The 27,732-nt window shown below is 45.1% G+C and overlaps 1 protein-coding gene across 3 annotated transcripts in view; it reads left to right on the forward strand.

The window, feature by feature from the left end:
* Window positions 1-27,732, forward strand: part of LOC102443372 (kinesin-like protein KIF19) — a 53,392-nt gene that overhangs the window by 9,756 nt on the left and 15,904 nt on the right. For 2 of the 3 annotated variants that reach the window (XM_075899600.1, XM_075899602.1), the window contains exons 3-11: window positions 9,388-9,498; window positions 13,440-13,527; window positions 13,955-14,091; window positions 14,838-14,963; window positions 17,165-17,359; window positions 19,122-19,277; window positions 20,265-20,387; window positions 23,847-24,000; window positions 26,036-26,210. In XM_075899600.1, coding sequence (XP_075755715.1) covers window positions 9,388-9,498; window positions 13,440-13,527; window positions 13,955-14,091; window positions 14,838-14,963; window positions 17,165-17,359; window positions 19,122-19,277; window positions 20,265-20,387; window positions 23,847-24,000; window positions 26,036-26,210 — 1,265 coding nt within the window. The remainder of the gene's footprint in view (window positions 1-9,387; window positions 9,499-13,439; window positions 13,528-13,954; window positions 14,092-14,837; window positions 14,964-17,164; window positions 17,360-19,121; window positions 19,278-20,264; window positions 20,388-23,846; window positions 24,001-26,035; window positions 26,211-27,732) is intronic. The other variant, XM_075899601.1, reaches the window with a different exon arrangement.

Genomic DNA, 27,732 nt, shown 5'->3' on the forward strand with positions numbered 1-27,732 from the left:
TGTTTGGGGAGGAGGAAGGAAAGAAAAGAGGTTGCCATTGAGAGAGCTACAGGAGCTGGTTCATTCTCAACTTGTGAACTAATTGCGGGGTTCATGAAACTGCCCGGGAATTAAACCACTGGGAATTTGCCTGGGCTGCTTGGTGTGTCTAGAGATAAAACTGTAGATTTTAGAAACTTTACAAACATAGGAATTACAAGATTGATTTTGGGATTGAGCCAGTCTAGTCCAGTAACCTGTTTCCAACAGTGGTCGATACCAGCAGCTTCAGACGAAGATGCAAAAACCTTACATTAGGCGGGTATGAAATAATCTCCCACCTGCATCAGGTCTTGAAATCCCTAGTAGTTAGAGACTGTTTTAAACCAGGAATTGTTGGGATTGGTCCTGCCTTGGGCAGGGGACTGGACTTGATGACCTCCTGAGGTCTCTTCCAACCCTAGGATTCTAGGAAGCACTCAATTTAATATTCCTTCCAAAAATGTTAACTTTCACTTTTACAGCCCTTGATGTTCTTGATATCAATAGAAATGATTAATCAAACAAATAAAACAAAAGGAAGTTTTTCTTCACTCAGCGCACAGTCCCCCTCTGGAACTCCTTGTCAGAGGATGTGGTGAAGGCTAGGACTTCAACAGGCAGGGCTGGCTTTCGGAAGTGTGGGGCCCAATTTGAACAGTTTTGGCGGTCCCCCCCGTTCCCCCCAGGATTTTTTGTTGAGCAAAAAAAAAAAAAAAGCTCCCACACAACAAACCACAACCATACACACAAATATCACATCAGAAGTAGAGCTGATCAAAATGTGTATCAATAGAGTTGAACATTTTCAAAAAAAAATGCCATCTTTATGATGCAAAATTTTACACAAAATTAAATCATTTGCCTTAAGTGTAGGTCAAATATATTCAACTGTGCACTATCCAATCTTTTCAATAAAGTTTAAAGTTTGATTTTTAAAATTACCAGAGAGCATTGCAGTTTTCTGTTACGTTGATTTACTTTTTAAATAGCAAAAATATAGTCTTTGTTAAGAAAGTGTCAGTTCTGTGGTCAAATTCCAGTCCTTAGTGATTTCAACAGCACTGATTTCACTAAGTAATATGGTACCTCACCACCATTGCCTCCTTTGCACTGCCCTTCAACACATATTGCCTGCATGTTGAGTCCAAGGTCAGTCTACACAAGATTTTATCAATGATTTTTGCTCAAGCAATCACGGAGACAAGACAGGGACTCTCAATTGATTCTAGTCAGCTCTGCCTTGAAACACTGGATGTAAAGTGTCACAAATAATTGAGGACTCCCAAATAGACTCTACCACCAGAAATAAAACCTGTTTCCATCTTCTGTGACTTTGTTAGCTGTGACTCACTATCCCTCTGCTTAGTGTTCAAGTTATGGTAGACCCTAAGCCAGGTCATATTAAGTTCAGGTCTTTTACTTTTTAATCATACAATATGGATTACAACATTTCATTCTCCCAGCTCCAAGTCTTAAATGAATTTCGACCCAAAAGAGCCAAAATTGAGCACCTTAACACAGCAAGTGTGTCTACTGATCTTTGTGGCAAAGTTGGTATGACTATATAAATAAGGTCTGCTCCTGAAGCCTTTTCCTACAGTTGATTAACAGATGGCAGTAGATAGCTCATTCAGACCACTGGCTGATAATAGTTAGTCACCCTGACCAGTCATTAACCATAGTCATGGACTCACCCTACTCTCCATTGTCTCTATGATTCTCTGATGACCTGTGACAAAAAAGGAAGGTGGAAAGGGAAACTGAAGGGAGAGACCTCTCTAAATTCACCAATCAAAGAGCGGTATTGCCAACCCAAAAATCACAAGGAACGCCTACACAAAGTTATGAGAATGGTCTACAAATCATAAGATATTTTAAAAATAAAACAGGTTGGATTTTTATTGGCCTTTTGTTTCTTGAGTACTTAGGGTTCATGTTTTAAAGTTTTCCTCCTTAGCTGTAAGGCCCAGAAGTATAGAGAACTTTTTTTAAATGAAAGCTGAGATTCCTACATAATCAATTGACTCCAGGCCTTTAGAAAAACACCAAGGCTGAGTCTAGACTGGCATGATTTTGCGCAAATACTTTTAACGGAAAAGTTTTTCAGTTAAAAGTATTTGCGCAAGAGAGCGTCTATACTGGCATGTGCGTTTGCGCAAAAGATTTGCTTTTGCACAAAAGCATCTGTGCCAGTGTAGATGCTCTCTTGCGCAAGAAAGCTCTGATGGCCATTTTAGCCATCGGGCTTTCTTGCGCAAGAAATTAACTTGGCTGTCTGGCCCTCTTGCGCAAGAGGGCTTATCCCTGAGCGGGAGCGTCGGAGTATTTGCGCAAGAACCACTGATTTTGTACAGTACAAAGTCAGTGTTCTTGCGCAAATACTCGCTGCCAGTGTAGACTGGCGGCAAGATTTTTCGCAAAAACAGTTGCTTTTGCGCAAAATCTTGCCAGTCTAGACGCACCCCAAATGTTTTGAGACTCATGGTAAAACAATGGAGGAATTCTTGTGAGCCCATGCTTTGCCCACAGCATAAATAAATTTAAAGAACCAATATCTTCTCCATTAAACATCCTAATGAGATACTGCAAATGGTAAACTGAATTCAACAGCTCCTGATTTGAACAGGTATCAACCTAGTTTTTCATATTTGAGATGAGTTACCAGGAATCATACATGACAATATGAAATCTTTCCACTCTCAAGTCAGCATATTTACAAAGCACCTATAATTTTGATCCATGCATTTATTGGATAGTGAAAGAGAAAGGAGGGAAATTAGTGTAGATAAATGTTCAAATTAAAAAAAAAAAAGCCTGAAGGAATTAGGACTGGGCTCCTACATCTCACGTTCAGAACTGACTCAGACACTTATGACCAGATTTTCAAAGGTGTGTAAGATCAGATAGATATCTTTGAAGAGCCGAGTTGGAAACTGTCTCTTTAGGAGCTTAATTACCTTTGAAAATCTGAGTTTAGATTTCCAAGTCCAATTATCAAAAACTTTAACTGGGGACCTAAAGAGACAAAAGGCAAGAGATATGGTATTCCTTTTAAAAACACGTGACATCTATTTTTAGCTAAATTTTATATTATTTTTCTCCCAGGGGCAACTGACCCCTCCGGCCACCTCACTACGCCACTGCCCCCCCCCCCCCCGCAGATCTGTCATCCTATGCATGTGCAAGATCTGTGAGAGCCGTCCCATGAATCTGAAGTTAGTGTCTGTGGCGCCTGCTTCTGGGTGGTGTCTCAATGCTGCCACATTCACCTCCAAAGAGGGGGCTTCCCAAAGCAGGCCCTTGCTGTTGACCCCCAAGGCATCCACAGGTCCAGTCTCTTTTCAATGGGCCCACTTCCCAGGGCTTATTGATCTTGAATCTGGCTTCTATCCCTTCTCCAACCCCCATCAGAACTACTGTGCCCTCCTGGCTTAGAAAAGGCATAAACAGGATGATTAGAAATTAACCCGTCCAGTCTCATGTCCCCTAGGCAGGGAATGAGCCATCTACATTAGGCCCCAGCTGGAGTATCATGTCCAGTTCTGGGCGCCACATTTCAGGAAATGTGGAGAAACTGGAGAAAGTCCAGAGAAGATCAACACAAATGAGGAAAGGTCTAGAGAACTTGAGTTATGAAGCAAGGCTGAAGAAATTGACCTTGTTTACCTTGGAAAAGAGAAGACCGAAAAGGGACATGAGAGCAGCTTTCAAGTACCTAAAAGGCTACGTCTAGACTGGCATGATTTTCCGCAAATGCTTTTAACGGAAAAGATTTCTGTTAAAAGCATTTGCGGAAAAGAGCGTCTAGATTGGCACGGACGCTTTTCCGCAAAAGCACTTTTGCGCAAAAGCATCGGTGGCCAATCTAGATGTGCTTTTGCGCAAAAAAATCCTGATTGCCATTTTCGCGATCGGGGCTTTTTTGCGCAAAACAAATCTGAGCTGTCTACACTGGCCCTTTTGCGCAAAAGTTTTTGTGCAAAAGGACTTTTGCCCGAATGGGAGCAGCATAGTATTTCCGCAAGAAGCACTGATTTCTTACATGAGATCGTCAGTGTTCTTGCGGAAATTCAAGCGGCCAGTGTAGACAATCGGCAAGTTTTTCTGCAAAAGCAAGTACTTTTGCAGAAAAACTTGCCAGTCTAGACACAGCCAATGAGTATCATAAGGAGGAGGAAGAAAAATTGTTCTGCTTGGCCTCTGAGGTTAGAATGAGAAGCAATGGGCTTACATTGCAGATATTTAAGACCAGGTTAGACAGACACCTGTCAGGGATGAGCTAGGGCAACTCAACTTTGGAAGCCCCAGGGGCCACACTGATACTTACAGAACACGCTGAGGGTCTCAACTTAAGTGTGGTTGCATATGCAATCAATTATATACAAATAGCTTCTCTCGCTCTGACAAGCATGAATACAAAGAGTAAAGCAAGACTGTACAACACACAGGCCCTATTTAAGTCAGTTCTGCTGATATTAATAAAATGCAATATTTACCCGATTTCTACCCCTGTGACAGCACTTTTCATGAGCAATGACAGTCGAAGAGTTTAACTACTAAAACACATATCAACAGAAGATCGTTACACTGCCTACTTTTTTGTTTTGGCTCCCACTCACTGGCCACGTTTTGATCCCCACATAAACCCAAACTTCACCGTGGGGCGCAAACAAACTGGCCATGGGCAGCATACCATGTTATTAATAAATATTTTATAAACCTTTACCTTTTCTGTTTTCTGCCATGTCTCCATTCCTTGCTCCATCATCTCCCCTGGTACCTGCTGCCCCCCAACACCTCACCCTCTTCTGCTGTCCTGAGTCCTGCCCTTCTCACTGCCCTCAGCCCTCCTGTGACCTGCCCCCCTCCACCAACCTTTCTCCCCTTCCTGTGCCCACTCCTCCAGTAGCCCCACTCTGATCATGTGAGCTACTCCTCTTCTAACACCTCCCTCTACACACCTACCCTGCCTCTCTCCTCTGGTGCTGGTCCCTCCCCTGGAGGTTTCCTGCCCTTCTGCTTCACGCCCAGAATCCCCTGGCACCTGCAATTTCCCTTAGCCCTACACCCTCCTCGTGCCTCCCCTTTCCCTCACTGCCCCTGTCCCCTTTGCCCTCTTTTTCCCTGTTGCCCATCCCCTCACCACTCTCTGCCCCCATTCCCCTCATGCCCCTCTGTGCCCTCACACATGCCTTGCTCCATCCCCACCTCTCATGCCCACCCCTTCTTTCAAGCCTTCTCCCAGAACCTTCTCCTCCAGCCTCCAATGCCCTTCCCCTCTCCTCTCCTCGCATCACCCTGTCCCCCCCTCCCACTGACACCTCCCCTCCTGCCCTTTTCCTCATTGTCTGTACTTGGCCCCCTGGCATTTGTCTCTCCTCCAGCCTGTCTCTTGGTAACCTCCCCTTTCTTCCCCCCTCCCCCTCCGCATAAGCCTCTTCCCCTCCCACCGCTCCCGCTCCCCTACCTTCTGCCGGGCTGGATTGCGAACTGCGTGTGCCGCAGCGGCATGGCACTTTTCAGTTTTAAAATCCCCGGCATGACGTAACGTCACGCCCGGGTGTCTCCCCGCCCACCTGCAAACAGCACACACGGCAGCAGCAGCCGGCAGCATGCGCAGTGCAGGTAAGGGAGCCAAGGGAGCTGACTTCCGGGTGCAGGGCGCGGGGCCCCCTTAGGCGCGAGGCCCAAATCGGCCAAATTGGCTTAAGGCCGGCCCTGTCAACAGGGTTCAAAACAGAGCTAGATAGATTCATGGAGGTTAGGTCCATAAATGGCTGTTAGCCAGGATGGGTAGGAATGGTGTCCCTAGCCTCTGTTTGTCTGAAATTGGGTGACAGGAGAGGGATCACATGAGGATTATCTGTTGGGTTCCCTCCCTATAGGGCATCTGGTATTGGCCACTGTCAGCAGACAGGATACTGGGCTAGATGGACCGTTGGTCTGACCCAGTATGGCCATTCTTATGTTCTTATCTGTTTCTGAATCTTGTTAAATTATTTTCCTTAACAGTGTCATGCGGCAGTGAGTTCCACAGGTTCAGCACATGTTGTGTGAAACAAATATTTCCTTTTATCAGTTTTGAATTTTTGCTGTCTTTTAATGTCGTAGGGATGCCCCATTGTTCACGTGTTATGAGAATGGAGAACAGAAGCTCCCCGTTCATCTTCTCTAGATCAGTGTTTCTGAAAGTGTTCTGCAAAAGCACTTTGAGAAACACATTAACTGGCTGCCCCGGTTTGTTTATTTACTGGCACTGTGGCCACGGAGCTCCACAGCTCCCATTGGCTCTGTTTCTCTCTTTGCAGCCAAGTGGAGCAGCGGGAAGCGGTGGCCTGGCCCACGCCGCTTCCCGTGATTCCCCTTGGATGCAAAGGACAAAACTGAGCCAATGGGAGCTGCGAGGCTCCGTGGCCGCGGCACAGGTAAATAAACAAACCAGGGAGGCCAGTTAATGTGTTTCTCCAAGTGGTTTCACGGAGCACTTTCAGAAACACTGCTGTAGATCCTTCATTGTTATATAGTCTTTTATCATGCTCCTCTTATTCATCACCACCTCTCTAAGGCAAACAATCCCGTTCTTTTCAATTTCTCTTCAGATGAGATTTTCTCTAGATCCTTAATCAGTTTAATCAGCATTCTGTGAACTCCCTCTAATTGTGCCTTAGTGTTGCTGAGATGGGTGACCAGTTTTGCATATGGAATTCCAGATGAGTAGACTTCAGATCTGTATCATGGGGAACAATGAACTGTTATGAAATATTCTGGCTGCCTTTTACGCCATAAAGTGCAAAGGGCACACATCTCTTTTCCCCCTGTACAAATTATTTTATGAGTTATTTGTGGAACAGCATTCTTTAAAGGCCAGCATGCTGGCTCAGTCACAAACTTTGTTTCTGTATAGCTTAGTTAGAGACCCTCTCACCAGCCTTGTGGTCTATTTTCCTCCAGTGGACAGGGAAAGATTCAGAGATTGCATTGGCTTAAGGATATTTTTTACCCTGGAGAATGTGTCTGTGTCAGCCAAGAAAATGACTGTAACAGATGACGTGAACATGGGTTCTTTGGCAGTCTAATATCCTTTCTGGTTTCTTAGATAACATTACTATTCAGACCACAAGTATAATTTTCTGGGAGCTATTTCCACCCATTTGCTGATGCCTAAAATGAAACGTGCCAGTACAATTTATTAGTGAATGAGGAGTGATAGAAATGTAGCTGTGTTAGTCTGGTGTAGCTGAAACAAAATACAGGACTATGTAGCACTTTAAAGATTAACAAGATGGTTTATTAGGTGATGAGCTTTCGTGGGCCAGACCCACTTCCTTAGATCAAATAGTGGAAGAAAATTGTCACAACCATATATACCAAACAATACAATTAAAAAAAATTAACATATATGAAAAGGACAAATCAAATTTCAGAACAGAAGGAGGATGGGGGGGAAGGTAAATGTCTGTGAGCTAATGATATTAGAGGTGATAATTGGGGAAGCTATCTTTGTAATGGGTATTACATTACAAAGATACATTACAACCCATTACAAAGATAGCTTCCCCAATTATCACCTCTAATATCATTAGCTCACAGACATTTACCTTCCCCCCCCCCCCCCATCCTCCTTCTGTTCTGAAATTTGATTGGTCCTTTTCATATGTGCTCATTTTTTAAAATTGTATCCTTTGGTATATATGGTTGTGACAATTTTCTTCCACAATTTGATCTGAGGAAGTGGGTCTGGCCCACGAAAGCTCATCATCTAATAAACCATCTTGTTAGTCTTTAAAGTGCTACATAGTCCTGTATTTTGTTTCAGCTACTAGTGAATGGTTTGTAATTTTGTGTTTGCACAATGCCTGTCAAACAAGACATTAACCCTGGACCAAGAAAACTAACTTTATTTTTGCTGTCTAATTAAAAGTAAACTTTAAAGTGAGGTAATATAAACAATATTGATACCCTGGTTCCGACCTCACATAAAATCAGTCCAGGACAGCTGACAGGTGGTTAGGGGCAAGTGAGGAACTGACCTGGAGCTCAGCAATTCAGAAGGGCCGAGGGTTCCCAGGCACTGCCACAACTACTGTGATAACCGGAGCTCTGAGCCCTTTCAACTGCCACCAGTTTTGCGCTCCAGACATCTCTGAGGGCTGGTTGGGGGAGAGGAGGCGCAGCATGGCACAGCCTCAGTGCCACCTGCAGCTGGATGCCCCAGCCCTGCCCCTTCCATCCAAGACCCCACCCTTTCCAGGAGCATGAAGCTGCCCCACCCTTGCCTAGGGGGCAGCTCCATGTCGACCCCCTGATTAAAGCCCCCATTTCCAAAGAAAATGCCTAAAATAAATTCTCTGTGCCCAGTTGCATGGGTGGAATCTAGTGTTAAATCACACAGACACTTATGCATTTACCCACTTTGCATGTGCAGTTACAGATTGTGGGCACAAATCAGGAATTTGCCCTTAGATATTTACTAATTGTAATTATTTGTCTTCTGCATAGCTCAAAAATAGTTTTCTCTAGCAAATTAAATCATACAAGTAATTCTCCTAGGATATTTACTGTCTATTTTTTGGAATTTTGGAAAGGGCAGGAGTGGGATAGAAAACCAAGCCAAGCTCTTGATGTTTCCAGACCAGCTATTGGGGATTTGTTTCTTATCTAGTTACATGATTTTACTACAGTGAGCAGAGTTTTAGAGAAACAACCAAACATCGTAACTCTTCTGTAGATCAGGTGGTTGGTGTAAGCACTTAATTAGGTATTTATCTGAGAGATGGCAAAAGTTTCTCTGGAGGATATGGTGCATGGTTTCCCATCTCCCCTTCTCTTAAGTAATCCCCCTTGTGACCAGTACACCTCCTATGAGCTGTTCCAGCAGAGCGGAAGGAATATGCTTTTTCCACCGTAATTATGTATTTACGTGAGTAAGCAAAATTGGTCCCAAGGGAATCAGAGAAACGAAACCTGTTTTCTAACATGCCATAAAATATTTTTCTTTCCACCTTCCCTTTTTCCACTCTCCTTTTTCTAATAAAAGTTTTTTTTTTTAAAGGACCAAGTTTCTGGCCTTGAACTGAGCTGATACATCTCCTGATCCCTACTTAGGAAAGGTTTTGGGGGATTTTCCTCATGCAGTTTTGATCCCTGTAATTTGTTTCTTTTATGGTTCCCACATTGGCTGGGAATATTCCAGTGCCCAGCCTCTTCCCTAACAATAAAAATGGAAGGGGGTTAGTTTTTCTCTTATTCACAGTAGAGGGTGGTCTTCTGCCATAATTGCTAGTTACCCGTGTGACCTCAGCTGGTGATCAGATGAGACCCAATTAAGGATGCAAAGATTTTCTCTCTCTCTCTATTTTGTAACAGATGGTTCTTCTAATGGACCCAAGTGAAGGTCCAGATGACATCTTGCGAGCAAATCGATCCCGAGAGAGGACATTTATATTTGATATGGTTTTTGACCACAAAGCAACCCAGGTGAGTAACGTTCCCTCCTCTTCCAAAAGGTTTATAGCGTGGTTTACAATTGGGAATCTTTCCTTTCCATGGATATTTGGTCTGACCATGTGAATAATACTGTGCATCCCAAAATCCACTTGGTGTCCAGTGAAAAGGTAGCAGCGCTAAGTAGAGGCTAGCTGCAAAGGTTCTCTCATCTTTATTGTGATCTGCAGTATACAACATGCTCTTATCTGGTGGATGAGGTCACAGTCACCTCATGGGTCCTTCTATTCTGTGTGCTCCTCTCAATCTTTTTTTGTTTTGTATGGATGAAGCTCTGTAATAAGAGGCAAGTTCCTGAGCCCTTGTTCAGCAGACAGAACTGATTCACACAGCTGTGTGCTGGGATGGATGGGGGAAGATGGCCTGAGAAACGGATGAACGTATGAAATAATTTACGCTAGGCAAGTTATTTGTTCTGCCTATCGGCAATTGTCTAACGCGTCTATTGCAGTGATATCAAGACGTCACAATTTATTTACCTAAGGATTTACTGTGGGCGCCTGCCATCATAATATCTTCTAAGCAGTAGGAATGTTAAATTTAATCAACTGTTAACAGGGAGTTTAGAGAGGGAGTTCTCCAGGCAAAGGAGAAGCAGATACAGGACTCTTGAGGGAAGTGTTTGTTGTTATTGGGGCTTTCTTACTGTGTGCTGAGCTTGTGTTTGTTCGTGTGTGGTGGTGGTGGTTTTTTGTTTGTTTGTTTCTTTCTTTTCCCTTCTGTTTTTGAGTGAGGCTTTATAGAGGGATTTCTCCAGGTAGAGGAGAAGCAGATACAGGACTCTTGAGGGAAGTATGTGTTGTGTTTGGGGCTTTCTTGCTGTGTGCTGAGCTTGTATTTATGAGTGAGGGTTGGCGTGTGTTCTTTTTTTGGTTTTGTTTGTTTGCTTTTCCCCTGTGTTTGTGAGTGAGGCTTTTTTTTTTTAAAGTTGATAAGTGGGGAACCACAGTGGGGTTAGTGCCTGGCCTGGGAGCTAACCCCACTGCGGCTCTGCCTTTTAAATGGATTAAGACCCTGTTGGCTATTAATCCATTTAAAAAGCTAAAGCGCAGCAGGAGGGACCGAGCGTGAGCCAAGACAGCTGATTCCCTGCTTGTGAAGGATCCTCCCCCCGCTGCACCCCAGCCTTTTAAAAGGATTAAGAGTCTGTTGGCTCTTAATACTTTTTAAAAGCAGCTGATTCCCGGCTCGCACCTGGTCCCCCTACTCCCCTGCGGAGACAGTATTGGGGGAACTAGCTTTTAAGAATAAGATTTAAAAGGCTTTTAAGTCCCTTCTGATAGATGGAGGCAGCTGGGGTGGGGGAAGCAACTAGTCGAGGGATAGCCTTTGCTTATCAGATAGTCAACTAGTCGTTTACATCCCTACTAAGCAGCCAACAAGGCTACGTCTACACTGGCCCCTTTTCCGGAAGGGGCATGTTAATTTCAGAGATCGCAATAGGGAAATCCGCGGGGAATTTAAATATCCCCCGCGGCATTTAAATAAAAATGTCCGCCGCTTTTTTCCGGCTTTTAGAAAAGCCGGAAAAGAGCGTCTACACTGGCCCCGATCCTCCGGAAAAAGCGCCCTTTTCCGGAGGATCTTATTCCTACTTTGAAGTAGGAATAAGATCCTCCGGAAAAGGGCGCTTTTTCCGGAGGATCGGGGCCAGTGTAGACGCTCTTTTCTAAAAAGACGCTTTTCTAAAAGCCGGAAAAAAGCGGCGGACATTTTTATTTAAATGCCGCGGGGGATATTTAAATCCCCCGCACATTTCCCTATTGCGATTTCAAAAATTACCATGCCCCTTCCGGAAAAGGGGCCAATGTAGACGTAGCCCAAGTGTGTAATCGCCACAATATGTGATCCAGAAATGACTCCATGGTGGAGATTCTAGGAAGTCTTCTAGAATATTCTTCTTTATTACCTCTCTTGTTAGGGTGTCCCTGACACCTTAACATCCCTGGGAAAGCTTGTTAACTAGATGGGCATCCCAGCATGTTCTGAAGATGGTCTGGCTTCTCGGTTCTGCTTCTGGCAGCTCACTCCAGACTTACACACCCTGGAGAACACTGCATGGGTGTGTAGAGGTGACATGCCTGGTGCTTCTTTTAATATTCCCAACCTGCTAGCAGTTTCAAACAGACACTTTGGGGAAGAGCCACAGCTGGTATAAAGAGTCACGGCTATGTTGAAGGCAATGGAGTTATGACCACTTACATCTTTATTCCTGTTCGAACAGCCTGCCAGAGGAGGATTCCCTATGGGCTCCCCCTGCATGTGGAATAATACCTTTGTCTAAGTCCAGGATGGACAAGATTCAGTCTGCAGTTTTACAATAAAAATGTCACTGCATTAAATGTCAATAGCTCACAGTCCCATGGGGAGAGAAATAGGGGAATAAGAGCTTTATACCCTCAGGAAGAGGAAATTCCAAGTTTCACCAAGACATAGCCTCTGCTTCTAGCCATGGAAGGTCCAGAGGCATTGGACTTTAGAGCAGTGCAAAGCTCTAAAGACTTTAGATTTGCAAAGCAAATCTGTGCTAGATCATTTTTGAAGATTTTACAATTATGAATTTTAATTTTACTCTCCTTTCATGGCCAATTCCTGCTAAGGTGCCTGGTTTTATGAACAAGGGATACAAGAAATAGTTCTAATACATTTTTATAAAGAATATTTCTTTAGCATATTTAACATATAGCTAATGATATGTCAGGCTGTATATGTCTTGTACACTATGGCAGGGCTACTCAGCCCATGGCCCGTTTGTTTGTGGCCCATGGTACGGTTTGGATTTATGCAGGGCTCAACATGCGGCCTGTGAGTGGGAGCCAAAACAAAAAAATAGTCAATATAATGGTCTTTTGTTAATATGCGTTTTAGTAGTTAAATTCCTGGACTGTCATTGCTCACTAAAAATGCGGTCATATGAGTGGACATCGGGTAAATATTGCATTTTATTAATATCAGCAGAACTGACTTAAATGTGGCCTGTGTGTGGTATAGTCTTGCCTTAATCTTTGTATTCATGTTTGTCAGTGTGAAAGAAGCGATTTGCATATATTTGCATATATTTCCATGTATATGGAACCACACTTAAGTTGTGGCCCTCCGGCATGTGCTGTGAGTATCATTCCAAAGTTGAGTAGCCCTGCACTGTGGTTTTACACACATGGCCTTAGTTCTTTTCAGTAGTGCAGCTATCTCAGATGAGTGGGTGACAGATCCTTTATACTTCCTCTTATACAATTTTATGATTAGCATATTGTATATTTATGCAAATGTGTTATATGTGAATGCAGCATGTGTACCCTCATCTTTTATCTCTGTTGTATGTATCTTCCACATCTGTGGTTATATTATAGTAACGTATCTTTTTTAAAAAGTGTCTGCAATGAACTGTGTGCTAGAACAAATGGTGTCACTTCTTATGTGTGCTGAATGTTAAAAAATAAAGTAGTGTTACACTGCAACCTTCCAGCAAGAGTATTTGTGTTTATATCTAACTCCTCTATGTGCATGTTACGAACATAATAGTGTCTGCTGAAGCATGGAGGACGTGATCACAAATATTATTTTTGTCTGTCTTCCACTGATGCAAAGAATCTAAATGAAATGTTCCCAATTAAAAATCTAAGAAAATAATCAAACTTTGTTTTTGGACCCTGACGCACCACATGCATGTTTGGATAGTTCAACAAAATCTCTACCTTAAGTCATTTTGATAATTTTGCAAAAATCTTTTTGTACTATGAAGCCAGAAATAGTTTTGGGGCCCACAGAATTTGTGAAGCAAAAATGAATGTCCGAGCGAACTGTAAAGAACAAGAGATGAATGTTGCGGTAAGTTTAGACATTGGGTACTTGTGTCAGCTAGAAATGATTGTTTTGCCTGACCTATGACCTATGTTGTTTCTGACTATGACTAGGAGGAGGTGTACGTGTCCACAACCAACATTTTGGTAGATGGAGTCATTTCTGGATACAATGCAACTGTTTTTGCATATGGCCCAACAGGTAACATGAATAAAATATTATACCACAGGGGGGCAATAACTGCAAAGTTTGGATTTGGAGCCAGAGTGGAGAAGCAATAACAATAGGGGACTTGATCTGGAGTAACAAGTCCAGTTAATTGATCACTTCATAGCTGAGACCTGAGTAGTAAAAATACCATTCTGGCTGGGACATATGACTCTTTAAAAGTTAAAGCGAAGCCTTTAAAAGTTAAAGCAAAGCAAAGTCTGAAAATATATTTAAGTAGTGTGTGCAGTTCATTGGAGAGGAATATTTCATTATAAAAAGGGTGGGAGGAAAAAGGGCTTCTCTTGTGGTGATCACAGGAAGTCAGACCTGGCTGCAGTTAAACTCTGCCATGGATTACAGTAGAAGGTATTTTTTCTCTCAAAGTTGATCTGTGCTGCTCTACCCTGTATATTCACAGGTGCCGGGAAAACCTACACTATGTTAGGGACAGACAGTGATCCTGGGATCTACGTCCGCACTCTAAATGACCTCTTTAAAGCCATTGAGGCCACCAGTGAAAACATGGATTACACCGTCTCCATGTCGTACCTGGAGGTGAGATGTCTTTGTCTTCTGGACCAGTTCTGTAGAGACGATGCTTAAAAAGAATAGCTTAGGGATACTGTTACTGGAAGAAGCTCTAACTCTTAGCCCCTGGGAATCCAGAGTCAGGCCTCCTGCATCTTTCCCTGACGGTGATCCCCACCTTGAGTCTCAAATTCTTGTTTCTTTATTTTTTATTCTAATGCATAACATGCTGGCTAAAGGTGACATTTCTCCCTAGAAAGGCTGGTTCACGTAGTAGGTTCTTATCCTCTACTTTTACTGGTTAATAGTTATGCTTTTGGTTTAAGTGGTAAAGGCCTACGCTTCTGATAAACCCAGGCTTCTGGTGACTCACACTGGGGACAGGGACAAATGCATTACACTCAATTTAAGATACATAAAGGAGTTGATAAAGAGAGCGAGGTGAGGAGGGGGCTGGCTCATACTCCCTGTAACAAAAATGTAAAGCAAAAGCAGTATCTTTGCCATTATTTCTGTGACAGCTCTCAGTGATAACAGGCATTTGAGCCCGTTTCCTGACTCATTCATTCATGTTATCACTGTTATCTCCTGTCTCACCCATGCAGGGAGTGTAGCTCAGCCAGCCTCTCCTCTCCTGTCCAGGGAAATACAAAAAGTATCAAGCCAATGCAATGCACAATATATTTTGAATAATACACAAGCCTTTATTGCTAACCTAAGGACAAAGCACTGCAAACATACAAATTTCCTTTGCTTTTCTCTTCTACCCTCAGATTTATAATGAAGTGATCCGGGACCTCCTGAATCCATCCTCTGGATTCCTAGACCTCAGAGAGGATGCTAGAGGTAGCATCCAGATAGCGGGAATTACTGAAGTCTCCACTACAAATGCACAGGAGGTAAATTCAAAAGAAATTCCACGGGGAGGGAAGAGTTTGCTGAACTAGATTAATATTTTAAGAGGCTCTCAACACCTACATATTGGCATAACCTTCCTTGGTGTAAGACCTCTCATGGAACAGGATCCTACAGTGACTTACTTGATGACGTGGATTGTTCAGGAAGGGCTAATCAGGCAAGCACAAGCATAGTAGAAACATGAATGAAATCCATCACGAAGCAGTAAAGATCAGCCATGTGGGTCAATAGTAAGCTAAGGGTATGTTTACACAGCAAAGAAAAAACTTGCAGTTGGCCCATGCCAGCTGACTCGGCTGTAGTTTTCAGGCTGTGGAACTATATTCCATTGTTGTGTAGATTTCTGAGCTCTGGTACCCTCTCACCTCACAGGGTCCTAGAACCTGTGCCCCAACCCAAGCTCAGAAGTCCACCCAGCAATAAAACAGACCCTAAGCTCCACAAGTCTGAATCAGCTAGCATAGGCCAGCTGTGGGTGTCTAGTGGCCGTGCTGACATACCCTAAGTCAGTGGTCTACAACCTTTTTACACCCAAGATCACTTTTTAAATCTCAGAACAGGCGAAGATCTACCGCCCCGCCCCTTCCTTGAAGCCCCGCCCTCTCTATTCTCCTCCTGTCCATCACTTGCTATCCCCAGCCCTTACTTACACACACTGATAAACAGTTTATTTTTAAACTGCGATACATACAATTAAAATCACGTATTTATAGTTATGAAATAAATGGTCTGTTTTTTATTCATGCTATTTAAATCTAAAATGAAGCATTTATAATTATACATTTTGTGGGTACAGAGTACTGCGGCTGGGGGCAGGGGAGAGGGAACAGGGTGCTGGGAGGGCAGAGGATAGAGGTCTGCAGCAGGGGACAGAGTGCCAGTGGGGACAGGTTTCTGCAGCTGGGGACAGGGTGCCAGTGGGGACAGAGTTCGGGGAGTGGGGACAGGAGAGTGGGGACAGAGTTCTGTAGTTGAGGACAGGGGAGTGGGGACAGCGTTCTGTAGCTGGGGACAGGGGAGTTGGGACAGCGGTCTGTGGCTGGGGAGTGGTGGCTGGGGAGTGGGGTGGCTGGGGAGGCAGAGAGTCCCCTGCATCTCCCTCCTCCCAGCATTCTCTCCCTCCCCCCCCCAGGGAAACCAGCGCCTGCCTGCCCCGGGGCCAACCCCCCCCCCAGGGAAACCAGCGCCTGCCTGCCCCAGAGCCAACCCTCTCCCCCCCCCGCGCAGGGAATCCGCGCGTGCGCCTGCCCCGAAACCAACTCCCCCCATCCCCCGCGCAGGGAAGCCCCGCGCAAACGCCTGCCCCAGAGCCAACCCCTGCGCGCGCCTGGAAACCCCCTGCGTGCCTCCCACGGGGCAGACTCACCCCTCCTGTGCAGTGCAGGGAGCCAATGCTCCCTCCCGCAGTACACCTGGCCGGCAGAGCAGCTAGCGCACTTCTGGAATTGCCGGAAGTGGCGCTAAACTGCAAGACTTCTGAAGCCGACACTACCTCCAGTTTTTTTTGAGGTAAGTAGTGGGGCTTCTGGGGGGTGGGAGGGAAATGGGGGCGGGGCGGACAGGACGCCTTGCGAGCGACTGGCTGAGGCCTCGAGATCGACCAGTAGCTCGTGATCGACCTGTTGGTGACCACGGCCCTAAGTGAAGGAATGCCAGGACCTGTGTTCACAAGCCCTATCAAACACAATAGTTTGAGAGTAGAGAGGAGAAGGTTCAAGCATGCTTTCGCTGACATGCACTGTATAGTAAGTTACGTTAGTACTTTAACTTGAGCTTTCATTTGCTATTTTTCTAAGGTTATGCCATGCTACCAGGGGTAGGGAGAATCATGTTACTATATTCTGTTATGCCATGCTATCTTGTTTTGCACTGAACATGAGATAACATGCCAAGGCATGGTGCATCCCAGAAGAACATATCTCAGCCCGTCGTAAAGCCACCTAAAGTGAAACCCCAATAATTATACAGTTATTAGTCAATGGGACAGGTCATGGTCCCAATGGGGCCACAGACAAAACTCCCATTGACTTCAGTGAGGCCCAAACTTGGTCCAATGCTGACAAATGTGCAGGCTGGTTTATCTTCTTTGTTTACTCATCTGTAAGGCTGTCATTGAAGGAGAGAGTTGTCCTATTACCTAAGCAGATCTTTAAAGTTCTGCATATGTTTCTGTATTGTTTAGATTATGCAGCTGCTAACAAAAGGAAACAAAGAGCGTACACAAGAACCCACAACTGCCAATAAGACATCCTCCCGCTCACATGCGGTCCTCCAGGTCACAGTGAAACAAAAGAGTCGGGTGAAAGATATTAATGAGGAATTGCGAGTGGGAAGGCTTTTCATGGTGGACTTGGCAGGGTCTGAAAGAGCAGCCCAGGTACAATTTGTAGTTCAGCAGCCTTTCACAGGCCAAGTCTTATTTCTTTGACATGTTGTGAAATGACTAGATATGAAAGATTGATATGTGTTATTCTCCTGGAAAACATTACTGCACGAGCATTTGATATTTTTAAAACACTGAGATTACAACATTTCCATTCAGATGATGTGAGCCATGTACTTTTTAGAGCATGAATTAGCTAAATGCATTTGAACTTTGTCTTTTATGTGTTGTTGAACTTTGGTTGCTGTGTATTGATATGTGGGCTGTTATAAAGACAGTTGTGAATATTTTTTCATTGATGGCATAGAGGAAATACAGATGAGAGAAGCAGGAGATGAGAGCAAGAATGTTTCATCTTAGTGCATGAATCATTGCAAAATATGTGAATTTGAAAATATCTTTTAAAAAGTGGCAGCTATGCAGAATGATAGATTAGTGTCATTGACAAAGAAAGTATAAATAAGTAGGTAGCTAGAGGACAAAGGGATAGAAGGTCAGATAAATGGAAGCCAAAATAAATAGAATATGTGGAACATTGGTTTACAGGAAGGAAGAGAAGAGAGAAAAGAGGATGGAGGACAATGAATTATTTGAAGGATAGACAGGTTAAATATGGTGGGCAGACAAGCAGGAGAACTAAAAGCTTTAACCACTGTTCCCTGGTACTCTTCATTACCACTTTATGGGGATAGATGATAGTTAGATGGATGGAAGAAGATACTGAAGAAAAGGTAATCAGATCAATAGTTAGAGCAAATTTTGCAGTACTAAAGGCTACCATGACAATTGGCCAAAAGCCCAAGAACTGCAATAAAATTGCATGTTTATGAAATTTTAAAGTAGAAAATAAATAGACCTATAAAACGCTGTGCAATGGGCAGGATGAACAAAACAAAACACACTACATGGCATGGCATTTGCCTGTAACTTTTAGAAAGTTGAATATAAATCTGTTGCTATTTGAATTAATCAGCAGTAAAGATCTACAAATGGTTAGGTTGTCCTCACCCTGCAAATGTACGATGAGGCTGGCTGGTGATGGACTGTGTCATAAGACTCCAGGGGTTATATGCAGCATTCAGGTCTTGGCTTGGACTTCTCTTAGTTGAAGGAAAAATTGATGAATCAGTGGAAGGGCTGATGACAAGAAGGGTGGGACAAGCAGCTGGCTAGATGCAATCAGAGCCCCAGACTTAGATTCAGGAGACCTGGGTTCTGTTCCTGGCTTGCCCACTGGCCTGCTGGTGATCTTGGGCAAGTCACTTCACCTCTCTGCTCTTCAGGTTCCACACCCGTAAAATGCATAGCGTGATGCTGACTTCTTTTGTAAAGTGCTTTGGGATCTACTGATGATAAATGCTATATATAGCTAGGAATTATTGTTGGGTATCAAAGAGAGACACAGAAATGATTGGCAGTTGCGGAGAGCAATATTGGAATGAATGGATGGAAAGATGTTTCCACAGAAAGATGTTAGATCTGCCATGATCTGCAACCCTATTTGCAGAAAACAAACCATGGGTGGGTAATTTTCAGTTTATGCAAAACATCTAATGGAGACCGGGGGCCATTCAGTTCTGTTGTGAGCTTTCAGTGGTACCCGCTTGTGTCAGAGCTGACTGGTCCTGGTTTCCATCTCGATTTGTGAGAGAAGCTCAAGCTTTGAAACGCGAATCCTGATATTAACGTTGCATGAGTCAATCCATTCCCACAGTACAACTCTGTCTTTCTGAAGTGACTTCTCTTTCACTCCAAGCAGACTCAGAACCATGGCAAGAGAATGAAGGAGGGAGCCCATATCAACCGCTCTCTGCTAGCTCTGGGGAACTGCATCAGTGCCTTGAGTGAGAAGGGGGGAAGTCGGGGCCAGTATGTCAATTTTCGAGACAGCAAACTCACACGCTTGTTGAAGGTACTGTTTACAACTGGTGAGGAAGGGAATTGACATGTTGCTTGCTTGTACTGGCGACGCTTGAGAGCTAATCATCATGTCTTGACCCTTTTATCCTTCCAAAGTTTAGGAAATCACTCCAGGATCTTGTGTGGGATTTCAAACCCACCCAGTAATTTATTGTGGCCATATTACCACAAAAATGAAAGGTCAAGGTTTGGAAGTCCTGGACTAGTGTGCTCTTATTGGTCACATGATAAACTTTAAAGGTTTCTGAGTAACAAGGGCCATTCGCTGTCTTTGTTTATGAGTCCCAGCGTGCTTTCATTGGTTTGGGTCTGAATCTCAGCCCAACTTGGTGTTGATCCTACTGCTACAGCTGGTTGAAAAATATATGTAAACACACAATACTGTGAAAAACAGACAAACAAAATGTTTATTTAAAATAATATGTAGACTTTTTAAAATAAAAAATGTGAAACATTTTTGGTATTGTAGAGATTTTCCAGCAAAAGTTCCCAGTTAGTCAAAAAAGCTTTTTGTTTATTGGAAAAAAGTTTCAGTGAAATTTTTTGACCAGCTCTTCCTATAGCCTTTAGTCAATATCCTCCATCGGAATCTAAATGAACATCTTAATTAGTAGCTTCAAGGGGTAGCCGAGTTAGTCTGTACAGGATAAACTTAAATAACAATAAAAGGTCTGGTAGCACTTTATAGACTAACAAAACATGTAGATGGGATCTTGAGCTTTTGTGAGCACAGCCCACTTCTTCAGATGACCAGAGTTATGAGTTTAGGATGTGTAGACCAAAATAAATAAGGGAGAGGGGGGAAAGAAAAAGAGAAGGGAGCACGAAACAAGGAGCAGAGAGAATGAAAATATCAAAGGGAAAAACAAGCAGGGAAAACTCAATTAGTGTTTCTTTAAGGTCGGCGTGTTTTCACTTAGTGTCTTTCCTAGTCTCTACTCTTGTTAAACTAAACACTGGCAATGTTGCATTCCTCTAGGACTCCTTAGGGGGAAATAGCAGGACAGTTATGATTGCCCACATCAGTCCTGCCAGCATCTACTTTGAAGAATCTCGAACAACCTTGATCTATGCTTATCGAGCGAAAAACATCAAGACAAGGGTAAGCAACAGGCCCTCCAAGAGCTAAATCATGTAGACTAAAAACAGGCCAGGATGGGGGGGTGGGACGGGTGGGAGGAGGATAAAGATAATGGGCTGGGAAAGGAGGATTCAGTGTGTGATAGGGGAGAGAAAGGGCAGATGGTTCGCTCCATGTCAATGTTGAAAGGCTTGACGGGAGAGGAGAAAGGTAGCCTGATTGGAAAGGCAGGGAGTTGACAACATGGTGGCTGAAAGGACGGGGAAGCAGACAGAATGGAAAGGGAGAGTGTGTCCGGTGTGATGGAAGGAAGACAGCAATGGGTATGGCAAGGAGCAGTGGGTAGATACCATCACGAGAGAGAGGATCACAGAACATAGTGGGTGTTGGACAGGGTAGCAATGAGCAAGCAGAAAGGAGTGAATGGAGACTGTGAAAATGAAAGGCAATTGGTGTGGGCAATGGAAAGGCCTGCATGAGGAAGATAGATAGCCAGTTATCTACAGTTATCCCATTGATTGAGGGGAACTGAATCCCTTTCTGTGACTGGGCTCCTCTCTTAGGAAGGGATATTTTATTTGACAGCCATTGTGCTACAATGAAAGAAATAGCTTTCTTTGATAGGGTAACAAGTCTTGTGGATAAGGAAGAGGTGGTGGACATGGTATACCTAGACTTTAGTAAGGCATTTGATACAGTCAGGCATGATCTTCTCATCAATAAACTATGCAAACTTACATGGGGCTACTGTAAGGAGGGTTCATAACTGGCTGGATAACCGTTCCCAGAGAGTAGTTATTAATGGTTCACAGTCATGTTGGAAAGGTATAACAAGTGGGGTTCTGTTTTGGGACCGGTTCTGTTCAATATCTTCATCAATGATTTAGATACTGGCATAGAGAGTATGCCTATTAAGTTTGCAGATGATACCAAGCTGGGAGGGGTTGCGACTGCTTTGGAGGATAGGGTCATAATGGAAAATGATCTGAACAAACTGGAGAAATGGTCTAAGGTAAACTTCGGTAACCAGGTTTGGTTCCTTAAAGAATTTGAAACCGCAGACAGAGGAATACTTCTTTTTAGGGTTAAACAAAGATTTTTATTTTTCTATATACTTTACAGGCAGTCCCCGGGTTACGTACAAGATAGGGACTGTAGGTTTGTTCTTAAGTTGAATCTGTATGTAAGTCGGAACTGGCGTCCAGATTCAGCCGCTGCTGAAACTGATCAGTTTCAACAGCGGCTGAATCTGGACGCCAGTTCTGACTTACATACAGATTCAACTTAAGAACCCCAGGCATCCCCAAGTCAGCTGCTGCTGAAACTGATCAGCGGCTGATTCCAGGAAGCCCGAGGCAGGGGCTTCCCGTAGTCAGCCGCTGGTCAGTTTCAGCAGCGGCTGACTTGGGGACACCTGGGGCAGAGCAGCTGGGGTGCTGCTGGGTTGGTCCAGTAGCGCCGCCGCTCCTCGGCGCTACTGGACCAACCCAGCACCACCCAAGCTGCTCTGCCCCAGGCGTCCTGATTCAGCCGCTGCTGAAACTGACCAGCAGTGGCTGAATCAGGATGCCTGGGGCAGAGCAGCTGGGGTGCTGCCAGGTTGGTCCTGTAGCGCCCAGAGCGGCGCTACGGGACCAACCGGCAGCGCCCCAGCTGCTGTACCACAGGCGTCCGGAGCAAAGCCGCGGAGCACGGGGGCAGCGGGACAGCCCAGACGCGTCTGGGCTGTCCGCTGCCCGCGTGCTCCGCGGCTTTGCTCCCCGTCCCCCTGGTCTGCAGACCAGGGAGACGGGGAGAAAAGCAGAGCAAAGCTGCTGCCCCCGCATGCTCCGCCACTTTGCTTCCTCTCCCTGGTCTGCTGGAGACGGGCCCCGTTCATAACTGCGGATCCGATGTAAGTCGGATCCGCGTAACTCGGGGACTGCCTGTATAATTAATTTTTCATGTAAATTAATTTACTATCTTTGATTCTTTTAAGAAAGTGTAATATACAAATAAAAAGTAGAAAAACAGTACAGTTAAAAAAACAAGAAATAATAACTCCTCCTACTGATATACCCTCCTGATTTACCTTTAATCAATTTATAAAGTTAATAAATATATAATACGCATGTTAAGAAAGATAGAAGCATTGCTTAGATTCAGGAGATATTCTTTTCTTTATGTTTCCCCTTTTTTGGATGTTTTCGTTGCAGCTTTTGACCGGTGTTGTTCCTCTTTCGGAGCTTATGTGTGACAGTGGGATTGAGCGCTGGGGAGGGAGCTCTGGTTGATTAGACCTAGCTTTTTGGATTCGCAACCCGTCCGTCCTTGGTCTGTTCCATCCAACCTTGTATACCCTGTTTCGGTATTTTGGTATTCCTCCACTCTCCTGACAATTGCTGACGTTAGATTTTTGTTGTCTTATTCTGCCCTTTCAAAACTTTCGTCTGCTCCATTTGGGGTAATCAGCACGTTGTTGCATATTGCTGTCTGAGTTACTTACTTCCCTAAAAGCGGGGTTATTGTTGGTCATCCAATTACATTTTGTTTTTATTTTACATCTTCTGTATCTCACAATGCTGCCTTTCCTTTCCAATTACAATTAAACTGGTGCTCATTTGACATATTCTGGGTAGGCCTCAACACCTTCCTTTCACAGTAAATAGGGTGAAGTTTAATAAGGATAAATACAAAGTATTCCACGTAGGAAGGTACAATCAGTTTCACACATACAGAATGGGAAGCGACTGTGTAGGAAGGAGTACTGCCAAAAGGGATCTAGGAATCATAGTGGACCACAAGCTAAATATGAGTCAACAGTGTGAGGCTGTTGCAAAAAAAGCAAACATGATTCTGGGATGCATTAACAGGAGTGTTGTGAGCATGACACAAGAAATCATTCTTCCGCTCTACTCTGTGCTGATTAGGCCTCCATTGGAGTATTGTGTCCAGTTCTGGGCACCGCATTTCAAGAAAGATGTGGAGAAATTGGAGAAGCTCCAGAGAAGAGCAACAAGAATGATTAAAGGTCAAGAGAACATGAACTATGAGGGAAGACTGAAAGAATCGGGCCTGTTTATTTTAGAAAAGAGAAAATGGAGCGGGGACATGATAGCGGTTTTCAAGTACCTAAAGGAGTGTTACAAGGGGAAGAGAGACAAATTGTTCTCCTTGGCCTCTGAGGATAGGACAATGAGCAATGGGCTTAAACTGCAGTGGGGGAGGATTAGGTTGGACATTAGGAAAAACTTCCTAACTGTCAGGGTGGTTAAACACTAGAATAAATTGCCTAGAGAGGTTGTGGCATCTCCATCTCTGGAGATATTTAAGAGCAGGTTAGATAGACATCTATCAGGGATGGTCTAGAACTCTAGACGGTGGTTGGTCCTGCCGCGAGGGCAGGGGACTGGACTCGATGAGCTTTCGATGTCCCTTCCAGTTCTAGTGTCCTATGATTCTAGGAAAGAATTAATGATCCTGTGTGTTCTCATCCACCAGGTCAAACGCAACCTGCTGAATGTTTCCTATCACATTGCACAGTACACCAGCATCATTTCAGATCTACGCAGGGAGATCAAGGGTTTGAAGACAAAGATTGAAAATCAAGAAAAGGAGACGGGTGCAGTCAGTTCTGACATCAGAGATGTACAAGGTAGAGCTGGGAGTAGATGCTGGTCTCATCAAGGTTTCATTTCTGTCTATTGGGATTCTTTATAATCATCTTGTTTATTAAAGTGATTATCAGAGCTCCTCCATAGCGTCCCTTTCATGAGTCCTTTATAGGCTTTCCTGTATTTGAGCCCTCGCTTCTCCAGTTGCCACATTTGTAGCCAGCCATGTTTTACATCACTGTGTTAGTATGGGCTCATCAAATTCATCTCCCTTTATCACATCTGTGTTGGAGACAAAGACATTTGTTTCCTTTTGCAGAAACGTTTTCAAGTCTTTTTCCTTGATTCCATAGGGGTCGGGTAGCCTAGGCGGGGGAAGGCTTTGCCTTCCCAAACCACCAGGCAAGGCCACACCCACACTCCGCCCCCAAAACACCTGCTATAGGCGTTCTGGGGGTGGAGTGTTGCTGGCCCCAGCACCTGCCCTCCCTGTGCTTCTGGCCAGAGAGGCTGGGGGTGAGGAGCTGTGCCCCGCATGTGCTCCCTCATCTCTCTTCATCTCCCCGGTGCTCCAGAGATGCTGGGGTGCGCTTGGCATGCTGCCCCGCCTCCTCCCCTCGCTGTGGGGGGCAGGGCCTCGGCAGAGGGGGCGGGGATGTAGGTGGAGCTGGAAGCCTGCCTCCCCCAGACCTCAGTGCACCAGTCGCCTGTGCTTGACCCTTCTTTACATTTCCAGAGCTCACACATGGTGCTTTTAAAAAGGTAGAAGAGGCAGCAATGTCTAGTGGTCAGAGCGGAGAACTCGGAGTCAGGAAATCTGGATTCCATTCCAGTCGTTACCATTGTCTTCCTGTGTGACTCTGGGCAGACAGTTAACCTCTCTGTGTCTCAATTTCCTCAACAGGAAAATGAGGTTTATCTGTCTTTGAAAAGTGGGGTAGCCGCAGTGGGATTAGAATAATAGAATAATAGAATACTAGGACTGGAAGGGACCTTGAGAGGTCATTGAGTTGAGTCCCCTGCCCTCATGGCAGGACCCAGTACTAGACCATCCCTGACCCGGGAGCTAACCTCTAACGGCTTGTAATATATTTAAAAGACTAAAGCGCAGCGTGAGCCAGGAATCAGCTGTCCCAGCTTGTGCCAGGTCCCCCTCCCACCCCCGCACTTCTGATTTTTAAATGTATTAAGAGCCGGCAAGCTCTTAATACATTTAAAAAGCAGAGGTGCAGCATCTGGGACTGGGCACGAGCCAGGAATCAGCTGATTCCTGGCTTGCGCCTGGTCCCTGCTACCCTCCTACCTCCCCTGCCCCTCGCAGATGCTTTTAAGCACCGGCTCCTGCTCTCCCCTTTGCTGCCTCAAGTAGAGGCAGCAAGGTGGGGGAGAAGTGACTAGTCGAGGGACTAGTCGGCTGTCCAATAAGCTTTTGCTTATCGGATAGTCGACTAGTTGCTTACATCCCTATCTGATTCTGTAATGATTCTCATGTAATTATGATTGCTTTGCTGCCGTGCACCTCCAGGTTCTCTAGCAGTGTCAGGCCAGACATTTTTGTTTCAGTTTCTGGAATAATTTTGTTTCCAGAGTCACTTTTCAGTTGATCTCACTGTGGGGAATGTTCCTTTTAACAGAAAATTGTAAAGGTGTCTGACCGACAAGCCCTTCCCACCCCTCCTTCTTCCAAAGATCAGTGGATCTCAGTTACAATATCTTAGGCCATTTTTCAGAGAAAACAGCTCCCAGGTAACAAGGAAGGGTTCTGTCAATGCCCCTGTAATGCAGGCTTCTCACCACTCCCTTCCAATGATGAAACTGAAAGATGATTTAGGGGTAACTGGCCATGATATAGCATAGCACAAGTTTAAACTTAGCAGTCCCGTTGGCTTCAAAGTACAACACTGTCACTGACCCTCCGCATCGCAGACTGACAAAGGTTTGTATCAGGTGTGCCTCATGGAACATGGAATGGATGACTAGCCCCCAAAGGAATCACTTCTGGCCCTTATCAGTCCCATGGGGTAGCTCTGACATGCTGCAGATAGGAAGCAGGAAAGCTGTTGTTTTCTTCCACAGTGGAGGAGCATCAGGATTCCGAGGCATACAGCCGGCAAGAGATGAACAAGTTACGAGAGCAGCTGATCGGGGCTTTCAAGGAGCAAATGGAGATGCGCCGCAGTCTCATGGAGCTGGAGAACACGAACATTGAGCTACACATCGATACCTCCAGGCATTTGCTAACGATTGCCGAGTGAGTACGTCCACTGCATGGCTGGGCACTTAGGGTGTGTCTAGACTACAGGGTTTTGTTGACAGAAGTTTTGTCGACAGATACTGTCGACAAAGCTTCTGTCGACAAAGAGCATCTAGACTACATCCAGTTCTGTCGACAAAGCAAGCCGCTTTGTCGACATAACAGTGTGGACGCAAAGGACAGTGTACATGCAATAATGCCTTCTATCGACAGAACTCTGTCGACAAAAGGCGTTATTCCTCGTAGAATGAGGTTTACATACGTCGACAAAACTGCTGAGTTTTGTCAACGTTATGTCAACATAACTCAAAGGCAGTGTGGACGCAGGTATAGTTTTGTCGACAAAAGTCCACTTTTGTCGACAAAACCCTGTAGTCTAGACACACCCTTAGTGATGAGCACAAAATTAATATGCAGATCCCTGCCAACGCTATGAGAGATCCTAAAGTCACATAGCTCCAGCTTCCGCCAAAGGCACTTGTTTCTAGATGGCATCAGGAGAACATAAGAACGGCCGTCTGGGTCAGATCAAAGGTCCATCTAGCCCAGTGTCCTGTCTTCTAACAGTGGCCAATGCCAGACACCCCAGAGGAAGTGAACAGAACAGGCATGGGTGTCTGGTGGCTTAGGCAGAGGACCACCAGCTTCTCCCTGCCCACAGATTACCTGCTATAGGTGTTCTGGAGGTGGAGTGTTGCTGCTTCCCGCACTTGCCTTCCCCATTGCTCCTGGCCAGAGGATGGAACCACGTGACTGCCTCCCCTCCCCCAGTGCTCTGCACCTGCCCTGACACCTCACCTCCCTTCCCCGGTGCTCCAGGAACTGCTCTGTGTGTATGTTCCCTTTGTCTCTCTTCCCCTCCCCAGCACGCTGTCCCACGTCTCTGAGCCTCCCCAGTGCTCCAGGGAGGCTGGGGAGCACTCGGCGTGCTGACCTGCCTATTCCCTACCGTGCATGGTTCTCTGGGACCTGGACTGCCCGCATGCTCCCCTCGCCTCTCTGCCCTCCCTGGTGCTCTGGGGAAGGTGGGGGGCACTCGGCGTGCTGCCCCGCTTCTCTGTCCCTCCCCAGTGCTCCAGGGAGGCTGGGGAGTGCTTGGGCGCTGCCTTTTGTCCTGCACTGGGTGGGTGCACTTGGTGCACTGTCCCACCTTCTCCCTATCAAGGGCGGGGCCTTAACAGAGGGGGCGGAGCTGTAGGTGAGGCTGGGGGCCTGCATCCCCGAGCCCCAGCTATACCAACCGCCCACGAGAACAGGAAATCATGAAGTGATCCCTTTCGTGTCATCCATTTCCAGCCTCTGACAAACAGAGGCTAGGGACATCATTCCAACCTATCCTGGCTAATAAATATTGATGAACCTAATCTTCTTGAATTTAGCTAGTTCTTTTTTGAAACCTGTTAAAGTTCTGGTCTGCACAACATCCTCTGGCAAGGAGTTCCACAGGTTGACAGCGCTACATGAAGAAAAACTTTCTTTCGTTTGTTTTAAACTTGCTACCTATTAATTTCATTTGGTG

This window comes from Pelodiscus sinensis, chromosome 16 (genome assembly GCF_049634645.1).
Source record: "Pelodiscus sinensis isolate JC-2024 chromosome 16, ASM4963464v1, whole genome shotgun sequence".
NCBI classification, from domain to species: domain Eukaryota; kingdom Metazoa; phylum Chordata; order Testudines; family Trionychidae; genus Pelodiscus; species Pelodiscus sinensis.